Consider the following 18,708-nt stretch of genomic DNA (forward strand, 5'->3'; position numbering starts at 1 on the left):
GTGTGTGTGTGTGTGTGTGTGTGTGTGTGTGGTTAATGTTGACGCATACACCAGGGCTTACCTTATGCCCGTAAAGTCCCTTTGACAATACTTGTTGGAGCAGTTCAAAGGTAGTAAACAATCAGATATTGAAGGGAGGTCGGAATGACTATTTAATACACCTTTCACAAGAAAACAAACATCAGGGCACATCTGCCTAAATATTAATTTTCAAATGTTTCATTAGGGTGAACATATTTGAATGGCAACAAATTCTATAACAGCCCTATTTTCCACATTAAAGACAATCAAGACATTAAAGACACTAGATTAAGGCTGCCACTAACAATTTGTTTCTTTATTGATTCATCTGAAAATTAATTTCTTAATTCATTTATAGATTGTATTGTCTTCAAAATATAAATAAATAGGTTTAAAAAAAGCCATGCATCTTCAAATTAATTTTGAAATCCAAACCAACACTCCACATATATGACAAAGAAAAGCAAAGAATTCTCACAGTTGAAAACCAGTGAAAGTCAAATTAGTTGTTTTGAACCCAGCTTTTTCCCGTATGTGTTGTGCTGCATGTACCTGAGTGAGTGTATAGATTCAAACACCCATGGATCAGTACACAGTACACAGTTTGCATTAAGTCGAGTTCATTAACCTGTCCCTTTGCTTTCGTCTGAGCAACCATGGCATTGACTCAACATATAGTTGGCAACTTTGCCTCAGTTTTTGTATTTGTGTTAGTCATTAGTGTTGTTAAAAAAACACAAAGCTGAACTGAGGTGAAGTGACGCTGTTTTTTTCCGGTTGGGGTCTGACCCTTGAACTCTTTCTCTTTCTCTTTCTAATTCTTTCCTATTTTCCTTCCTGCCTCTCTCTCTCTCTCTCTTTCTCCCCCCTCTCTTTCTATCTCTTTCTGTCCCACTCTCTGTCAGACCAGACAGTGTTTACTTAGTGCTTGCCTTCACAAGGTGTTTTGGAGCAAGTGTGTACATGCACCCCGGCATTGCCGTCTATGTCCGGGCTTGCCATAATTAGAACGTTGTACCACTTTTTTTTGGGTTCCCATCCCTCTTTCCCTCTGTCCGTTTCTCCCCTCTTCTCAGTCTATCGTTTCTCTCTCTCCACACCAGTCCTCACCTTTCTCCCTGTCCTTGCTGTACATGCGAATGTGTGTGTGTTTGTGTGGTGTGTCCACTGATGCACACCTCACTTGATCTCTCAGGTTAGGCTATGATCCTGCTGTTCTCTCTTTGCTTTGCTGTGTTTGGATGTTTCTGACTGAAGAGTTTACAAATGAGACTGAAGCACTAGAAGATGTACTACGTCAAAAAGAAGGTACACATTTTTTTTTTCTTGCGCTCAAAGGGTAATTTTATGCGTATGTGTAGCTATTTCAGTGTGGGCATGCCATCGGTGTCATCTACTTAACACACGTACGTAAATACAGGCTGCAGGGATTAATCTTGAGATCATTTTTTAAAATCAATAATTTAGGTGGTTTGTGTTTTCATATCTTTACGTGTATGTTGGTTTGTTGAATCTGAATCAACTGGTTGGATGATAGATTCAGTGTTGTCTGATGGTGATGCTCAGGGCTGTAGTGCTCTTTGACTTTTCTGTGTTTTTGTTCAAGTAGTGTAACGGGGAATCAACAAATGAACATGGATGATCCAAAAAATAGTAATTACAGCAGCCCTTAAAGCAGTTTTCTCTCTACGGTAGCATCTAAGTTTGTGTTCAACTATACTGCATGTAGGCCTCACAGAGTGCATTAATTTTAACTAGTGTGTCAACACACCCACATCAGTTCAACAAATCTTCCCTCTTTAAAAACACAGTGGAGAGGACAAGAGGGAAATGGCAGGCAGGCAGATTACGCCTGTGATTTACAACTTGTCTCATATAGCCCCAAGGAGGCTACTGGGGGGACCTCACTGCAACCGCCACTCACTTCCACTCACAAAAGCACATTAGTTTGTGTCTCTGCAATTGTCATGATGTCTCACCAAATCTCAGTCATTTTTCATGTATAAACCACACAAAAAGTGCTCAGCAATGATCTTGGACACCTACCTAGGCAGTTACACATGCACCCTTCCCACACACATGCGGCGTCACACTCACACTACTCCCTGTAATCCGACCTCCCTTTAAGCTTCCAAGCCCATGTCTCTCCAGCACGTCTACCTGTGCCCTCCCTCCCTCCCTCTCTCCTCCCTCCTTCCCACTTTGCCTCCCTCATCTCTTCCCTCTTATTTTCTTCCCAGTCCCAATACAACTTGCTGAGCAGCAGCATGGAGAGCTTGGGGAGCCGCGCGACGTCCGCCAGCCCCTACAGCTCCGAAAACGCCTCCTCGTCGGCCGTGCCCACCCCCTCACCCTACTCCCAACCCAACTCCACCTTTGAGGGCCTGTCGCCTGCCCCGGCTATCCCCTCCAACACCGACTACCCCGGACTGCACAACTTCCAGGTGTCCTTCCAGCAGTCTAGCACAGCCAAGTCTGCCACATGGACAGTGAGTACACATACTTTCTTGGCTTTGGCATACAGTGTGTGTGTGCGTGCGTGCGTGCTTCCGTGTGCGTGAAGTTCTCTGTCTTTTTCTATCTTACTGAGTAACTTGTGCACACACATCAACATGCACACAAATGCGCATTATTCCACACACACTCACTCAAGCCAGCACATGTGCGTGTCATTCAGTCATTCATCACGTCTCCTAAACACCTCTTGTCAATTCTAATGTGATGAACGCAACAGGGAAAGTTTTGTATGTGGTTGAGAACGTTTTTGTCCTGTATGTGTTTGTTTGTCTTTTAGACAATTCAAGCACTTAATCTATTGTAAGAAAACAATGATTGTAAGAAAAAAAATACCTTTTGGTTTCTGAGACAATTTACCATAATGCATAAGGTTTCATGTTAATTTGAGAAGTTGATAATAGTTTAATCTAGTGTCACTCAATGACTTTGATGTGGGTTTATGTAAAATAATTGTAATGTAAGTCCAGGAATTGTGGCATCACTTATTGCTACACTATATAAGATCAATGCAGTAATATTACATTGTTAAAATAGTGTATTATTACAATAATATTTGGAAAGGCTCAATAATATGTAGTATGTATGTCAGTTCTATTCCCTATATAATTCCCTATTGTTCCATGGGGATTTTTGTAATTGTACATCTTTTGCATCATCTTTTGGAACATGCTTCTTACCTACATGGCTTCCATGTGTTGAAAACAATGTTATTTTATAGTTTTATCTACATTGTATTGCTGATTTAATAAAACATAAATGTAAAAAATGAATTATCGTTTCTGCGCTACTGTTCTTGCCACCAATGCACGGTGGTAGCAGTTGCATTACAGCTACTGAGAAGATACTTTTTATGGGGTACAAGAATAAACATTAAAAAAATCTGAGTTAAGGGCAAGACATCACCAAAACACATAACTACCTTGTGGTGGGATGGTGGTGAGAGACAGGTGAAATGGGAGCTGTGTAATTTGTCATGACCCGATGAGAATTGTCCTGCTAGAAAGGTGTCAGTGCCGACTGTCACACAGTTGACCTCCCTGAAACAAGAGAACCAAGAGACAAACTGCACTTCCTCCACTCAGTGTGTGTGTGTGTGTGTGTGTGTGTGTGTGTGTGTGTGTGTGTGTGTGTGTGTGTGTGTGTGTGTCTTCATGTGCCTGTGAGCGTTCAGGCCTGTGAATGTCTCTGTGATCGACTGAGGGGCTTCTCCACGGCTGTGTGTGCTGAGAGTAACCATGCATGGTGGGATCCTTTACTGAGCCTTCATTGATGTAAGAAGATCTCCCTCTGGACATTAGAGCGTTGGTCTTTGACCTGCTGCTTTTCTTTCTCTGTCTCTTTCTTCCTCTGGTTTTAACACACACTCATAGCTGTCCCCTCTAACCACCTAAAGTTTTGTCCTTCCCCTTTCCTGAAACATGTCTATCATCTCCTTTCCCTCACTTCCATTCTCTGACTCAGGTCTTTCTCATGGCCAAACTACATCAACAGAAACTGGAACATAAAGGAAAACATGGATAAGAATTATAAGCTTGTTTTACCTGAGAAATTACTGAAACGAAATGAAACCCTGAAATATGTCAGAAACCTGTTGCAACATGTTTGGTTAAACATGATCCTAACTACTCTGCCCTTTAAATTAACCTGCCTTACTCTCCCTAACAGTTTGGGATATTCTTAATAACTTGATTAAGGAAATACATCAAATCAAAGTCTGATAATGCCCTATTTTATTTTTTTACTTTGAAATATGGAAGCCTTCTAACAGATATTGAATTTCTTTACTTGCTACTCCATCCTGAAGTCCCATTTACCCCTTTGCAACCAAATAAACTTGTCCTATTGACTTCGGTTTGCACAGATAATAGTTAAAAAAATTATCCCTGTTTTATGAACGAAGAAGAAGGCTTTGAATTCACCTGCCTGAACCATTCAAGTCATAGCAGGAGTTTTTGACTGGCACACGACTTAAGATACAGATGATGACGCAGCAGAAAAAGGGTTGTGAGGAAGCCTGTGATTATTCAGATTCTTCTGCTGCCATTAAACAGGAGGGATTAGAATGAGAGAGAGACTGGATGATTGCACATAGCTTTCATGAAGTTTACCGTAATACTTTGTTTTTATCTTGCACCCCTGATTATAAGATTGGCAAAGTCTCAGATGTATTTAAGTGTTATTATACCAAAGTTTTTTAATGTGTGAAATAATGCAGTATGATCACGTTTGATCCTGTAGGATATGATACCATTGATCGCCTTACACATGTTACTACACTACATATACGGTAAAAAAGTACATTTGTAATTGTTTCATTTAAAAATTAAAGCATGCAGGAGTTCTTTCATGATTAACAGAAAAAAACAAGTATACATATAAATATATAGCTTAAGGCTTACATCATGTCGGCGAGTTGTTTTAGAAGTATATATTTTGAAAAGAAGAGATTACGCTCAAGCCTCTCGGAATGAATACGTTACTGCTAATGGGAGGGGATTTCCCAAAAAATACACCAGTGGTGCATGGGGATTTGTGTGTGTCTAATGTGCATGCCCATGTGGGTGTGTATGCAAAATTCAGTGCAAGGCCCAAGTTTGAACATGCTTAAAAAAGATGGCTATGTGGACCAGACTGAGTCACCTTGTTTAAATGTTAACAGTCTCTGGGTTTCTTGCTGATTTCTTGTGGCCTCAGGCTGTGGGGAATGCCATAGGGGCATATTGACTATAATCAGTTACCCTGCCACCCTCATCCCCACCTCTCTGCCTGCCACTAAGAGCGGGTGGCATGCAGTGTTGTGGAACATGAGAAATGCAGCTGCCTATTGCATCAAGCATGTCTTGTTAAATCCCCTCCTTTTGTCAACTGAATGATTGAGGGGAGGTTTTTGGTTGCATATGACCGGCTACCAAGCCAGTCTACATCGGCTTCACCATTCAAAAAGAGAAGAGAAACCAGAAGTTGGAGTGAAGTGATTGGAACAATCGTTTTTTTCCCCCTCATCTATCATAATGTTTCCACATACAGTAAGTCTATTCAAGCCATGTTAAGCTAGTCTGGTAATTTTCCAGTCCCCCTCCTGTCTCATCAAGACACTGTGCATTAGTGATAATAGCTCTGAAACTCTGCTGCTTTCTTGCCTCTTGAAGATGATTCCTTGGCTTTGACGTAAGCAAGCATCACCATGGTTGGAAATTAGATCTAACGCCTCAGACTTTTCAAATAATAAGACCTCTTTCCGTACACTCAGACTTCAGTTTGTGTGTGTGTGTGTGTGTGTGTGTGTGTGTGTGTGTGTGTGTGTGTGTGTGTGTGTGTGTGTGTGTGTGTGTGCAGTATGTGCCAGGAGTGGGAGGGGGTGATGCTGTGATTGCGGGCTCGAGCATGCACTGTAAGGCGACTTGTCAGAAGTTGCTCTTCCCAGCTATTAGCCTCTCTCCGTTAGGACACAGGTCCCAACACGCCCCGCATACAGCGTCCTTCCCTTCCTTTCCCTGTGCATCATCTGCGGCCACATCCCCATTGGCCTTATAAGCATCCTATTACACATTCAATAAGGAAGATTTTTCACATACTTTACAGTGCTCCAATGTGTTTTATGAAGTTTGTGTGATTCAGATCGATTTGTACTTCAAATACGATTGATTTTTAAAGTTACCCAGTAGAAGAAGGAGTTCTTAAAGAAAACAGCCTTCAGGATTGATATAATTCCTGTTCAACTGTTTACATTGTCCAGTATACATTGGTCAGGAAATGTTCTGGACTGTGCAATGCCATCAACAATGTTAATTATTTGGTCTATTCTTCTGTGTGTCCCTTAACACTTTGTAACACTGCATGTATCCTGTCTAGAAGACTTTTACAATCTTCATTAACTGTGCCGTGTTGTAAATGCTTCTTTGAGAGTTTAGCGAATAGCAGTCAATATGAATAAAAAAAATAAAAACTTCCCAGTAAAAGTTAAATTTTATTATGAGGCCAAACTGTTAGGTTTGCATGACTCATCAATTCTTTCAGGGTTAGATCTTTAACTACAAAGAACCAAGTTTAAATAGTTGTTTTTAAAGAATCTCTCATTCTATCTTTCCTTATTTACTTTAAAACTCTCATAGAAATATAAAAGTAATTTTAACAGCAATTATCATGAAGAAAATAACGAACATTTTCTGTATCGATTGGAATGCGATATAATTACAGACATATAGAAATCCAGCTTAGTCTGTGTAGATGTGTACAGCATGCATAATGTATGTTTGCTCTGTGTCTGTGTCTGTGTCTGTGCCTGTGTGCGTGCGTGTGCCTGTGTGCGCGTGTGTGTGTGTATCAATGTATTCAAAATTTGGACAGTTAAGCAAATTTGCAGCGGGCAAGCTGTTGCTTGTGACGGTCTGGCAATTATCACCCTGTCTTTAGGAGCCTGTCAGGACCTGCCTCCACTGGTCCACCGCATGGATGGATGGATGGATGGATACTTGGATGGATGGATGGATGGATGGATCTCAAATTACATTGTCATTTTTTTATATAACAAAAACTACCAAATGACTTCCAGAAAAAAAGTCTAAGAAAATGAGCATATCCACGTCTGATAAAGCAACACTATGTAACTTTTGGTTCCCCTGAAAGGATTTAACATTTTTGAACATTTACATCTTCATGTAATCCAATCTATTTTTACCCTCCCTTTCTGAATTTCCTCTACTCACTCACCTTGAAGATTTTGACAAAGCACATAATCTCTTTAGCCTTTATTTGTGTTTGTTCTGTCTCTCCATCTATTTCTCCTTCCTCTCTATCCCTTCATCCTTCTCTATGTCCTGAAACAAAGCCCAGTTCAGTCATCACTCAACATCTCCTGTCCATACCAGAACTTACCCATTAGATTATGTATTTTTACTCATGCTGCACTTCACATGACAATGACATCTGGAGCTGAATTTACAGATTTGTCTGTGTGTGTGAGCATGCCTGTGTGTTGTCGGTGCATGTGCACACTGGTCTGTGCGGTGGACTAGTTGAGACGTCTCCCATGGCATTTGTAAAATATTATATGACTTTTTCATGAACTCTACGATGTTCAAAAACAATATCACCAAATGCTTTTCCCCGCTGATCCCACAACTTTTCAAAACTACTCTTTTTTTGTGTGGATAAAGAACTTTTTTGCAATTGCCCCTTTCACAGTAATTCTGGGCCAAGAGGATTTTAGAGTGGCGGTGGAACTTTCAAATCATTATTTACCTCATGTCAGAATGGTTAGATACCTTCTAAAACCTTCAACCTCATTTTCAAATGCTAAAGGAATTATTATTCTTTCTGTTGTGATAATGCTGGAAAGCAACCTGTTAGTCATCAGTTTTTAACGTGTGAAAGTCCTTCAGTCTGTAAATAAAGAAGTCTGTCTGGCTTTTACATCTCAGATAGATTATTTATTCATGGTATGGGTGGGCTGTTGAGACTTGTCAAGTAAAGCTAGGTGGGAAAAGGTACTGTAATGTTGCACAGGCATTTCCATTGGAAGGGCTCATGGCAGTGTGTGTGTGTGTGTGTGTGTGTGTGTGTGTGTGTGTGTGTGTGTGTGTGTGTGTGTGTGTGTGTGTGTGTGTGTGTGTGTGCGCGCGCGCGCGTGCGTGTGTGCGTGCGTGCGTTATGCGTACGTGCGTGTGTGTAAGAGATAGTTTGTAATGTGTGTATGGTTGTGATGAGCTTAAAAACGATGTCACAACAAGGAATCCAAGCAATTGTTGGTGCACAAATGACTCTATCAAGCCGTCATTGGGCCAGAGGCTGTCTGGTGTCTAATTTGAGTGAATTTGGCTGATTTCTATGCAATTAAAAAATGTTAAATTTCTTGAATCCTAGACATTACAAGTAGTAAGGTAAGATAGGCAAAGAGAAGCATCAATCCAGGAGTCCAAACAAAAAAAGTCATTTGTAATAAATATACAAGAATGATCTTAAGTGGGAGAGAGATAGGTTTGGAGATCAAAAGCCAATGATGAGAAGAGAAATATAGGGGAAAGTATGATGTGACTGGTTGGTTAAAGTGCTCGGCCGTGATTTTGGGAAATGGCAAGGCTCTTCCTGCCTCCTGAAGGCCTACTTCTTTCAAACTCTGGTCCACACTGCCAGTTTGCAATACAGGCTTTCTGTAAAGTATTAAGTCTCTTATTTTTTTAAACTTTGGAAAGCACCCTTTTGAGATTTGGTGATTGTGTTGGGGCATGTTAAGGCTTCTCCATCCCTTGTCCTGGTGTCTTTGGATGCATCTGTACTTACAGTTACAGACAAAGTACATGAGCATATGCATGTTTGTGTGTGCGTGTGTGTGTGTGTGTGTGTGTGAATGCTTGTAAACTGAGGAATCAGTGAAGACTTGGCTTTAGCACAGCTCAGCCTATTCTCATTCAACTTTACACTTTAACTGACTGTCAGTAGCAAAAGTCAGCTGGATAATAATCATTTATTCATTCTAATAACACAGTAATTACCTTTACTACACAGACATAAATTGACTGCTGACTGTTTTACCGTCCTCATGTATTTTCCCTTTCCTCTTCCTTTTATACTCCCCCTTTTTGCAAATGACACCCTTTGTTAGCTATTTATTTGTCCAGCTTCTCTTTTCTTAAATTCAAAATACTTTTTTGGCTGCTGTGCTGATAACCACGCGTTATGAGCCAAGCTCATATGAATTGATAAACTTCCACTTATTTTTGCCATTATGTCAGTGGTAGCACAGCCTTTGAGATTAACCCTCCCACCTCTTTCTCTTCCTTAGGTTAATCCATAGCTATTTATTGAGAGAATTCAAATTAAAAACAGAGAGCACACAACCCTCAGTTTATGTGTCTTTCAGTTTAATTTGCAGTATGTTGTTTTGAAAATATAAATGTGAAGGCATTAATTGATTTGATTTGCTCAATCGGGCTGATTCTTTATTTATGTTCCGGTCCTAAAGTGTAAATTGGAAGTTCGAATGAAAAGAGAGAGAAACATTTCCTGCAGTTGGACATGCAGTTTTTTCATGGTATTGTTGTACGCCATATGTCAACCCACACCACTGACTCAAGCTTCTCTGATCTTGTGTGTGTTCCTTACCCACCCAGTACTCTCCCTTGCTGAAGAAGCTCTACTGTCAGATTGCCAAGACCTGTCCAATCCAAATCAAGCTGTCCTCCTCTCCTCCTCATGGCAGCATTATCAGAGCCATGCCCGTCTACAAGAAGGCAGAGCACGTCACAGAAGTGGTCAAACGTTGCCCCAACCACGAACTAGGACGGGACTTCAATGATGGTATAATTGACAAGCCCTTTGACCCCAACTGACTGCACTTAGACATTTTATACTTTTACACCAAAAAATGTTTATCATATCATCAAATAAGATTATTTTGTTGCTGGGTGAAACAGTCTGGGTTATGAAGTCACTGACTGTGAAATCACCCTGGAGAGGATGAGATACATAATTCATTAATCACAATATTTTGTGCATTTATCAATTAATAAACAAGACTGGCTGGCATGTCTGACGCTTCGACCTCACACAACAACTGTGTCTTCATCTGTTTTTCCATCATTCTCTCCACAGGTCAAGCAGCCCCGGCCAGTCACTTGATCCGAGTGGAGGGAAATAACCTCTCTCAGTATGTGGATGATCCTGTCACTGGCCGGCAGAGTGTCTTCTTGCCGTATGAGTCTCCCCAGGTTGGTGGTTCATTAGCTACTGTGTACAATAGAGACACACAATGCTTTGTTTTTGATACCATAGGGACTAGACTCATGATTGTAAACATCAGAAAATAAGGTCTACAATTAATGTACAAAATATCTGAGATGTTTATTTTCATGAAGTATACTCATGACGTGAATCCTTGTTAATGTCCTTTATACCAGTTAAATGGGGGAGGGGGGGGGTTGGTTGATAGTGAATAATAGCACACACAGAGAAAGCCTTTGACAAAAATGAGATTTGGATTCACATTTTGTACATTCAGCCCAAATGTTGTTACACAATGGATCTTGTCGAGCTCATACCAAAAAGTAAGTAAATTTTGTCTATAAACAAAGATACCGGGCATGTATTAACAAGCACAAGAGTGAGAAATCACCATGTCTGTGACTGCACCTGAGGAGATTAATGAAAAGTCAGATTGTTTGTCTCACATCCAAGTGCACAACAACACTGTCCTCTGGTGGTGGATTGCCATATTTACTGGAAAACGGGAGGTTTGGCTTGTGTGGAAATGTTCAGATTGGAACCATATGAACCATATCAATTCCTTGAGAAGTGTCAGAGACTAAACCAAGAAGTAGACCAACAAAATATCCACTTATTGATGGGATTCACTGTTTTGTGTTTCAGGTGGGGACTGAGTTTACCACCATCCTGTATAACTTCATGTGCAACAGCAGCTGTGTGGGCGGCATGAACAGAAGACCCATCCTCATCATCATCACTTTGGAAACCAGGGAGTAAGTCAACATTTCACAATTCATAGACAATTCAAACAGGGTTCTTCTCTGTAATCTAACAAGCAATTCTGAGCTCTTTGTCATGTGCTGTATGTTGATTTGTTCTGGCACCGGGTACTCAGATTTTATGAATTTACAAAACTTTTCTTCATACTGGAAAAAGATATAAGACAAAACACCTCGGACCAACCCACAATTCAATGGGAAGTGCAGAACACACTACATTATACACATCAGATTGTATGCACTTCTATTACTACATTTATTATTTAGTACCATTTACCATGAGAATTGTTTAGCAGTATTATTGTAGCTATAGAGTATAGTGTGAGAGTATTCAGAAGTGATATAGTGAAATAGTTGGACTTGGAATATCAGTGAACCTACAAACATTCTTATGATTTTATTCTCTATCCCTAATCACCTCTGCAGTGGTCAAGTGTTGGGTAGAAGGTCGTTTGAAGGTCGGATATGTGCGTGTCCTGGCCGAGACCGCAAAGCAGATGAGGACCACTTCAGGGAACAACAGGCCCTGAATGACAGTGTGGCCAAAAATGGCAGTGCCAATAAGCGCAGTGAGTTGAAATAAAGTGAATGACACATTCATGTTAACCACACAATTAAATAGTTAAATAATTTATAATATGTTTTAATGTGTATATTCCTGTCTGGCTGTTAATATACATTCAATAATAAACCACTGGCCAGAATGGTCAAAGATAACTTGGTCCTCAAAAAGAATGAGATTGTGAGCGCCTGGTTTTCTCACCTGGTAGAGCGGGCGCACATATAGAGTCTTACTCCTCGATGCAGTGGCCGCGGGTTTGACTCCAACCTTCGCTGCAAGCTTGCTTTTTTTCGAGCTTTCGCTGTAGCTTACACAAGTGGCCTGATGTTTATACTTGTGCGCTGGTGTGTGCATCGAGCCATGTGTGCGGGGTGATAGCGAAGGGGAAGTGAGAGGGTGACAGCAATTAGCTTCGCGCTACTATCAATTTTAGAGTAATAGTGAGAGAAACAGGGTATCTCCCCTGTTCTTTCTAACCAAGGTGAGACATCTTTAGCAGGAGAAGTTAACCCACTCCTTGATTTCATGTTGTTTAAAGATTTATTTATTTGATAAGGACATATGCACATTAATCAACATTTCTGTAAATGCACCAGTGTCAATTTTTCAACTGTAGTTGTACCTAGCATGCAGGTCTCTATATGAAGAAACTGGAGCAAACTCATGCAGAACACACAAACTCCACACAGGAAGCTCTGGAACAACCTGGATTTGAATCAAGAACCTTCTTGCTGTGAATCAGAAGTCCTAACCACTTAGACACCGTGCTGCCTGTTTATGAAGAAGGAGAACTTGGTAATGAGTCGGGGAAATGCAACGCTACCAAGCCATGGCTAATCGACGTGCGTTGCTGCAACATATAGTTACATTTTTAGAGAAGTGCATGTCAGGCTACGGTGTACGGTCTGGCATAGACGCAGAGCGGTCTACGTGGGGTACGCTGTCAATTCTACGCACAATCATAAAACGGCCTTGAACTGTCCTATCAAAATAAAGGCCTAAAATGCCCATATAAAAAATATATACTGTATACTTTTTTTGTATAAAAATATTGAGAAATAAAATAAAGAATGAGATTGTGAAATGTGTTAGCAACACTTTTAATCATGATTATGTTTCTTTCATCTGCAGACTTCAAACAGAGTCCGCCAAATATTCCCAGTCCAAATATTAACATGAGGAAGAGGCGGCATGGAGAAGAAGAGATTTACTATATTCCTGTAAGTGCCTTTCACACACTTACTATTTTAGTGTTAACAGTGTAATATAGACATACATTAGAGATGATTTAGACTTGATGAATAATATTTTAGCCCTTTAAATTGTCAAAATCATTCAGTGTGTGGAAATATGCTGTGACTACAAAAGAGTCAAATAGCATTGTATCCAACACTGAAAACAAATGCACCATTTGTTAGGGAAAGACTCACCAGTCATTATCCCCTGTGTTATACGTTGTGTTTGTGTTTAGGTTCGTGGTCGGGAGAATTTTGAGCTGCTGATGAAGATTAAAGACAGTTTGGAGCTGGTAGAGCTTGTGCCGCAGCCACTGGTGGACTCCTACAGACAGCAAACACAGCAGCAGCTTCTGCAGAGACCGTAAGTCACTCCAACACTAACATATGCCCAAGCACACATACGGCTGCAAGGACACAGACAGCTGTAGGCAACACAGAGGTGTGTCTGAAAAGATTTGATCGATCTAAACACTTGCACATAAAAAGCCACATGAAAAACCCCCACCCACACACACACACACCCACCCACCTACACACACACACACACACACACACACACACACACACACACACACACACACACACACACACACACACACACACACACATACACACACACACACACAGATGTCTTAATGAATTATTTTTCTTTTTTTTAATACAGCCTAAACTCCAAATAGAGGCTTGTTAACTTCATCACACTGTTGTGAAGTGTTTTCCCAGTCATTAACGCACATTTCTCTAACCTCAGCCATGTTCTCGTCTTTTCTTTAGGAACCATATAGCATCCCCCTCCTCTTACTCTCCACTATCCAACATGAACAAGCTTCATGCCCACGGAGGCCTCAACAAAGTTCCCTCAGTCAACCAGCTGGTGGGGCAGCAGCCCCAGCAACATCACACTGCCCCCACCTCCATAGCTCATATGGGTGAGTATCTCTATGTGTGATTCAAGTCAAATCTTGTGTACTCATAAAGCACACACATTTCAAACCAATTTGTTACAAAGTTTGATTGAAAAATACCAATGCCAAGAGAGCCTATTTATGCCATTACAGTTCAGTTCTTTGTGCTACTCTGCCGTGCGTTACTTCATTGATCGACCCTCCCTTTCTCACAGGCTCAAACATGCTCAACAGCCACCACATGCAGGGAAATGGTGATATGAATGGTGGCCACAGCAGTCAGACTATAGTGTCTGCCTCCCATTGCAGTCCGCCCCCTTCGTATAACCCTGACCCCAGCCTTGTCAGGTACCTCACCCTCCAATGACACTCCTTCTTTATCCTCCTGTAAAGGGACAGCAGAAAATCAGATGCACTTCTTGGGTTAAAAAAGTTTATTTGGCCATGTTCATACAAATTTGGCCAAAAAGGTTTTTTGGAAAGGTTCCTAATTTGCAGCAAATGTGTCTAGATGGAACTGTGTTATGCAGTCAGTTTAACTTGATTATGGCTACTTTGTAAAGGCTTGCAATACATCACAAATCTCCTCGCATCCATGGCTGGTGGCATGATGAAGGTCCACTGGAGAATTGGCTGCATGGAATTCATGTTTAGAAATAATTGGAAAAAAAACTAGAGAAAGATAATCCAGTAATGTTTAAGTAAAAGTGTGTATTGGTATGTTTGTTTCCAAACTTTGGCTACTTCGATTTAAAAACTGCCTTGTCCCCATTAGTATGAGTTATGGCTAGTATAAGTGTATGTTTTTGTCTTTGTTAGCCAACGAAAATTTTAATGACAAAACAATGGGTGCTCTTGCCTACGCTAGCTCCTGATCAGATGTTGATGAGTTCCCATTCAAAAACAGCACATCATGGGCGGCCTCTAGCTCACGCAGTACCCCACGTAGGCTGAGGCCTTTGCAACGGCCTAGGTTTGAATCCGACCTGCAGCCCTTTGCTGCGTGTCATCCCCCATCTCTCTCCCACCTTTCCTGTCTATCCACTGTCAGTCATGAATAAAGGGAACCCCCCCCCCCCCCCCTTGTAATCTTAATCATGTCTATTTACTCAGCTCATACAGAAAAGCTGCTCAAGAGTTGTAGACCTCCACTATGGCTGCCAGAGGAAAGCCCAAACTGGGTATCATACACTTAGATCTAAAATCATGCACACTGTGTGTATACAGCCGTCCTTTTCACTGCACTAGAGCAAATTTTCTTTAAAAGAAATTTCAACTGTTTAGTTGTTGTTTAATTTAAAAGGTTTTTTTTCCATGTTTTTTCTAAGATAATGTGTCAATGCAGTCGTTTTAATACTTAGATTTTGCTTTTGCAATTCTAACATTTTTGATACAGCAGATTTTGTCCACCTTTTTTCGGTTTCTAGATTGTTATGTTTATTGTACAGTTAAAATGCGGTGAGCTTCTTTTTCCGATTACACTGTATATTGCCAAAACATTAACATTTCATGTATTTATAATAAAGGTTCTTCATCAAAGCAAGAATGGCCTTATGAATCATTAATATAAATGCATGTTTATGGTTTTGCTTCCACTGCATCTATCAAGATGTATAGATTCTGTAAACTTGAGGCTAGATCTGTGTCCTACTTCTTTCACACAGTTTTGAACTAAACTAATAATAGCTTGATCAGATAATGACATAACATAACAGAATGAGGTGCTTTTCTAGTCAGTTATTTCTAAATAGAAATGCTGTTAGGATATTCTTTACTCTACTCAAGCACAACTTACCTTGTAATGAGTTTTGATAAAGTTGATTGCTATATTACTGTCCAACTTTTAGCTTTGTAGCTGTGGTGTGATGGCAGTCTAAGCAGCCCTGATTTTCTCCCCTTACAGTTTTCTGACCAGTGTGGGCTGTCAGAACTTCATTGAGTACTTCACCTCGCAAGGCCTCCAGTCTGTCTACCATCTCCAGACTCTCTCCATGGAGGTAACCACTCTGTTCCTGCACTCACAATCTCACAGTGAAAATAACAATTTTTTCCTTTTTAATGAGCTTCATAAACAATAAAGAAAAAGGGGAAAAGAAACGGTAAAGGAAAGAACAAACAATAGTGAACCTAAAACATTAAAAAAAAAAAAAAAAGCCTTTGCCTTGTCTTACTAGAGGTACCCTGTGGAGTTTCTGACCACTAGTGATGATGTACAGCAATGTTTTAAAGAGCAGGCCCCATTTCTTTTGTATCTATAAGCAAACACATGAGGATGCACATGCACTCATACCCTTTTCCTACTTTTCCTCTACATTCTTACACTCCTCCATTGTTTAACTTTGTGCTGTCACCAGGATTTAGGTGCACTGAAGATACCGGAGCAGTTCCGCCTTGCCATCTGGCGAGGTCTGCAGGACATGAAACAAGTTGCTCCCCTCCAACTGCCTGCCTCCACTCATCACCATGACTATCACAGCCAGCCGCTTCTTCGCTCCAGCAGCAACATGACTGCCTCTGCAATGGCTGCCATTGGGGCTGCCAGTGGGGAACTGCAACGTCAGCGCGTCATGGAGGCTGTGCACTTTCGTGTCCGCCACACCATCACCATTCCTAACAGGTCAGGTGTTGTTGGGACGTCAGGGATGGCAGGAGCTACTGATGAGTGGGCTGACTTTGGATTTGACATGCCCGACTGCAAGCTGTCACGTAGCAAGCACTCCATCAAGGAGGAGTTCATGGAAAGTGATGTTCATTGAGCCGGAAGAGAATTTTTGGACTAGTTTACCAATATTAAACCAGCATCAGCCTATTCAAGTAAAAGCATGTGGATAGGGTCTTTATATGTGTATTTAGGTCTTGCTGTCAAATTTCAGTTAGTGATATTGCAAAAAATCAATATCCATTTTGATTGTGGGACATATCAGTGTGTTAATGCACTTTACTGTGCAGTCTTTATTTAGTGCTTGAACAATTTCTATACCCAGAAGATTGAACATGAGATGACACAAACGGACGTCTCAAGTGTAAATAGCAAATACCACTGTGGTAATAGCATTGTCAAGGCAATGCTAGACACATATGGTCTTGACAACTTTTTGGGACTCTGCTAAGTATAAATGTTTATTGGTTGTCATGTGCAATAATACATAACACATTTTGCCCTTACTGCATCGTTACATTCATAGTAACTATAAAATGTAGCAATTTCACAATCACACAAATCACCGTTTCACAACTTTGTACTTTCAATTGTGTTTTTGAATACACAAAATTAGTTCTCAGCTGACTTATTTATATTTCTGAAAAGTTTCGTTTACTTGTACAACTGTATATACTGTATCTTGTAAATGTTTTGGACTAGACGTGGTTGAAAAGTGGTATTTAGATTCAAAATGTTGTATCTCCCGTTTGAACCAAATGTAAAGAATTGAATAGTAAATCTGGTAAAAACTCACAGCTATGGGAACACATAATCATGTATACTTTTAATGGCTATGATAATGTGATGACCTCTAGTTCGGCATACCCTTATGCTTTCATTGTTAAATTTTGTTTAATGGGCTTTAGTATTAATAGTGTGTATTAATGAACACTAATAGAAATCACAGTCAACTCATAATATTAGAAGTTAAACAGTGCATCCATTACTTTTTTATCAAGTCATAGGAAATACTGTAATTCTTGTATAGACACACATTGCAAAACATTTGAGAGACAAACGATTAAAAACAGTATTATATTTAAATAAGAGGGATTTAATCAGACTTAAGAATAACATCCCTGTTTACCGAGATACTAGACAAGATCTTAGCATTTTTTAAGCCTTCTCTGTGTATATATGAAAACCTTGCAGGGCAAGGTTTTCATATATTGATTATAGCTAGTTATGTACCTAGTAGGCTATGCATTGTCATGGCACTAGTTTGTGGATATTTAATAGCAACATTCCAGTTTTCTTTTTAGATTGCCATCCAGCATGGTGCACTTCTGGTAATGGTGTCAAATTTGTTTATATTAACTACTTCACTTTGGACCATGATAATAATGTGTACCTAATTTACATCCATATGCTTTACAAATACCTTCTCACATACCCACTAACCACAGACTGGTAAAAAAAAAGAGCACTTTAATGCTGTAAAAGTAAAACAATTAAGGATTATTTGTGTTTATGATAAGTATTATGCATTACCATAATGTGAATAGAAAAAGTGCTTGTTATGATATCCCTGGTAAAAAAAAATTGTTAACAGTTTTGTAAAGGTTACAAAAGTACATGTGTACCTATATAACTATTGCTGTTCATCTGCATGTGTCCAAGTTCAGTGTTTTTCCCTTAAAATGATCAATATTAAAATAGTTGCCTTCCTTTAATGTAGAGATGGGCAGATGAAGTTCTGAAGCTTGTTTCACTGTGTGTATTGTACATTGTCTATGGTCAAAGCCTGTAGCAAATGAAGAGTACCACGAGTAATGACTTCTGTGCCTTTAAACGTCGTGTTTCGGAAAGCCCTTCATATCATTTGACAGTTTTGAAAGTTTTACTGCTAAACTATGTTACTATGTTAAATATAATAACTTGTAAATATGATGATATACACTAAAGACATAACATCATAAGTAGCCTAGGCTATGATAATGGATTTCATTATACAATCACATCTCATTGAGATTCAAATGAAATGATACATAAATAGCCATGAAGCTTGGTTAATTAAAAAACGTGCATGTACAATAAGGTTTTGGTGTCAGTAAAATGGGTAGGCCTGCTCTCCTCGTCCAATGGCAAAGACCCCACCAAGGACAGGTGCATTTATAAAATAATGAATGAATTAATACATTCGATAATTAATTCAATAATGTACTGTAGCCTACCATATTACACAATGCCATCTACATTTAATTCAGCAACTCTGATCAAAAGTATTACAGATTTAATAATAACACGCAGGCTTGTTGAACCTTTAGGCTACTGCACATGAGAC

At 39.9% G+C, this 18,708-nt stretch overlaps 1 protein-coding gene across 4 annotated transcripts in view; it reads left to right on the forward strand.

Annotated features, from left to right (window-relative positions):
* The window catches only part of tp73 (tumor protein p73), a 27,692-nt gene extending 9,612 nt beyond the window's left edge, over positions 1 to 18,080 (forward strand). For 2 of the 4 annotated variants that reach the window (XM_032520673.1, XM_032520672.1), the window contains exons 4-14: positions 2,262 to 2,510; positions 9,648 to 9,834; positions 10,129 to 10,244; positions 10,903 to 11,012; positions 11,445 to 11,587; positions 12,712 to 12,800; positions 13,052 to 13,179; positions 13,593 to 13,747; positions 13,939 to 14,071; positions 15,627 to 15,720; positions 16,078 to 16,479. In XM_032520673.1, the coding sequence (XP_032376564.1) occupies positions 2,262 to 2,510; positions 9,648 to 9,834; positions 10,129 to 10,244; positions 10,903 to 11,012; positions 11,445 to 11,587; positions 12,712 to 12,800; positions 13,052 to 13,179; positions 13,593 to 13,747; positions 13,939 to 14,071; positions 15,627 to 15,720; positions 16,078 to 16,479 (1,806 nt within the window). Of the gene's footprint in view, positions 1 to 1,091; positions 1,330 to 2,261; positions 2,511 to 9,647; positions 9,835 to 10,128; positions 10,245 to 10,902; positions 11,013 to 11,444; positions 11,588 to 12,711; positions 12,801 to 13,051; positions 13,180 to 13,592; positions 13,748 to 13,938; positions 14,072 to 15,626; positions 15,721 to 16,077 lie in introns of those variants that run through there. The other 2 variants (XM_032520674.1, XM_032520671.1) reach the window with 2 other exon arrangements.
* The last annotated feature ends 628 nt before the right edge of the window (positions 18,081 to 18,708 follow it).

This window comes from Etheostoma spectabile, chromosome 7, assembly GCF_008692095.1.
Source record: "Etheostoma spectabile isolate EspeVRDwgs_2016 chromosome 7, UIUC_Espe_1.0, whole genome shotgun sequence".
Taxonomy (NCBI): Eukaryota; Metazoa; Chordata; class Actinopteri; order Perciformes; family Percidae; genus Etheostoma; species Etheostoma spectabile.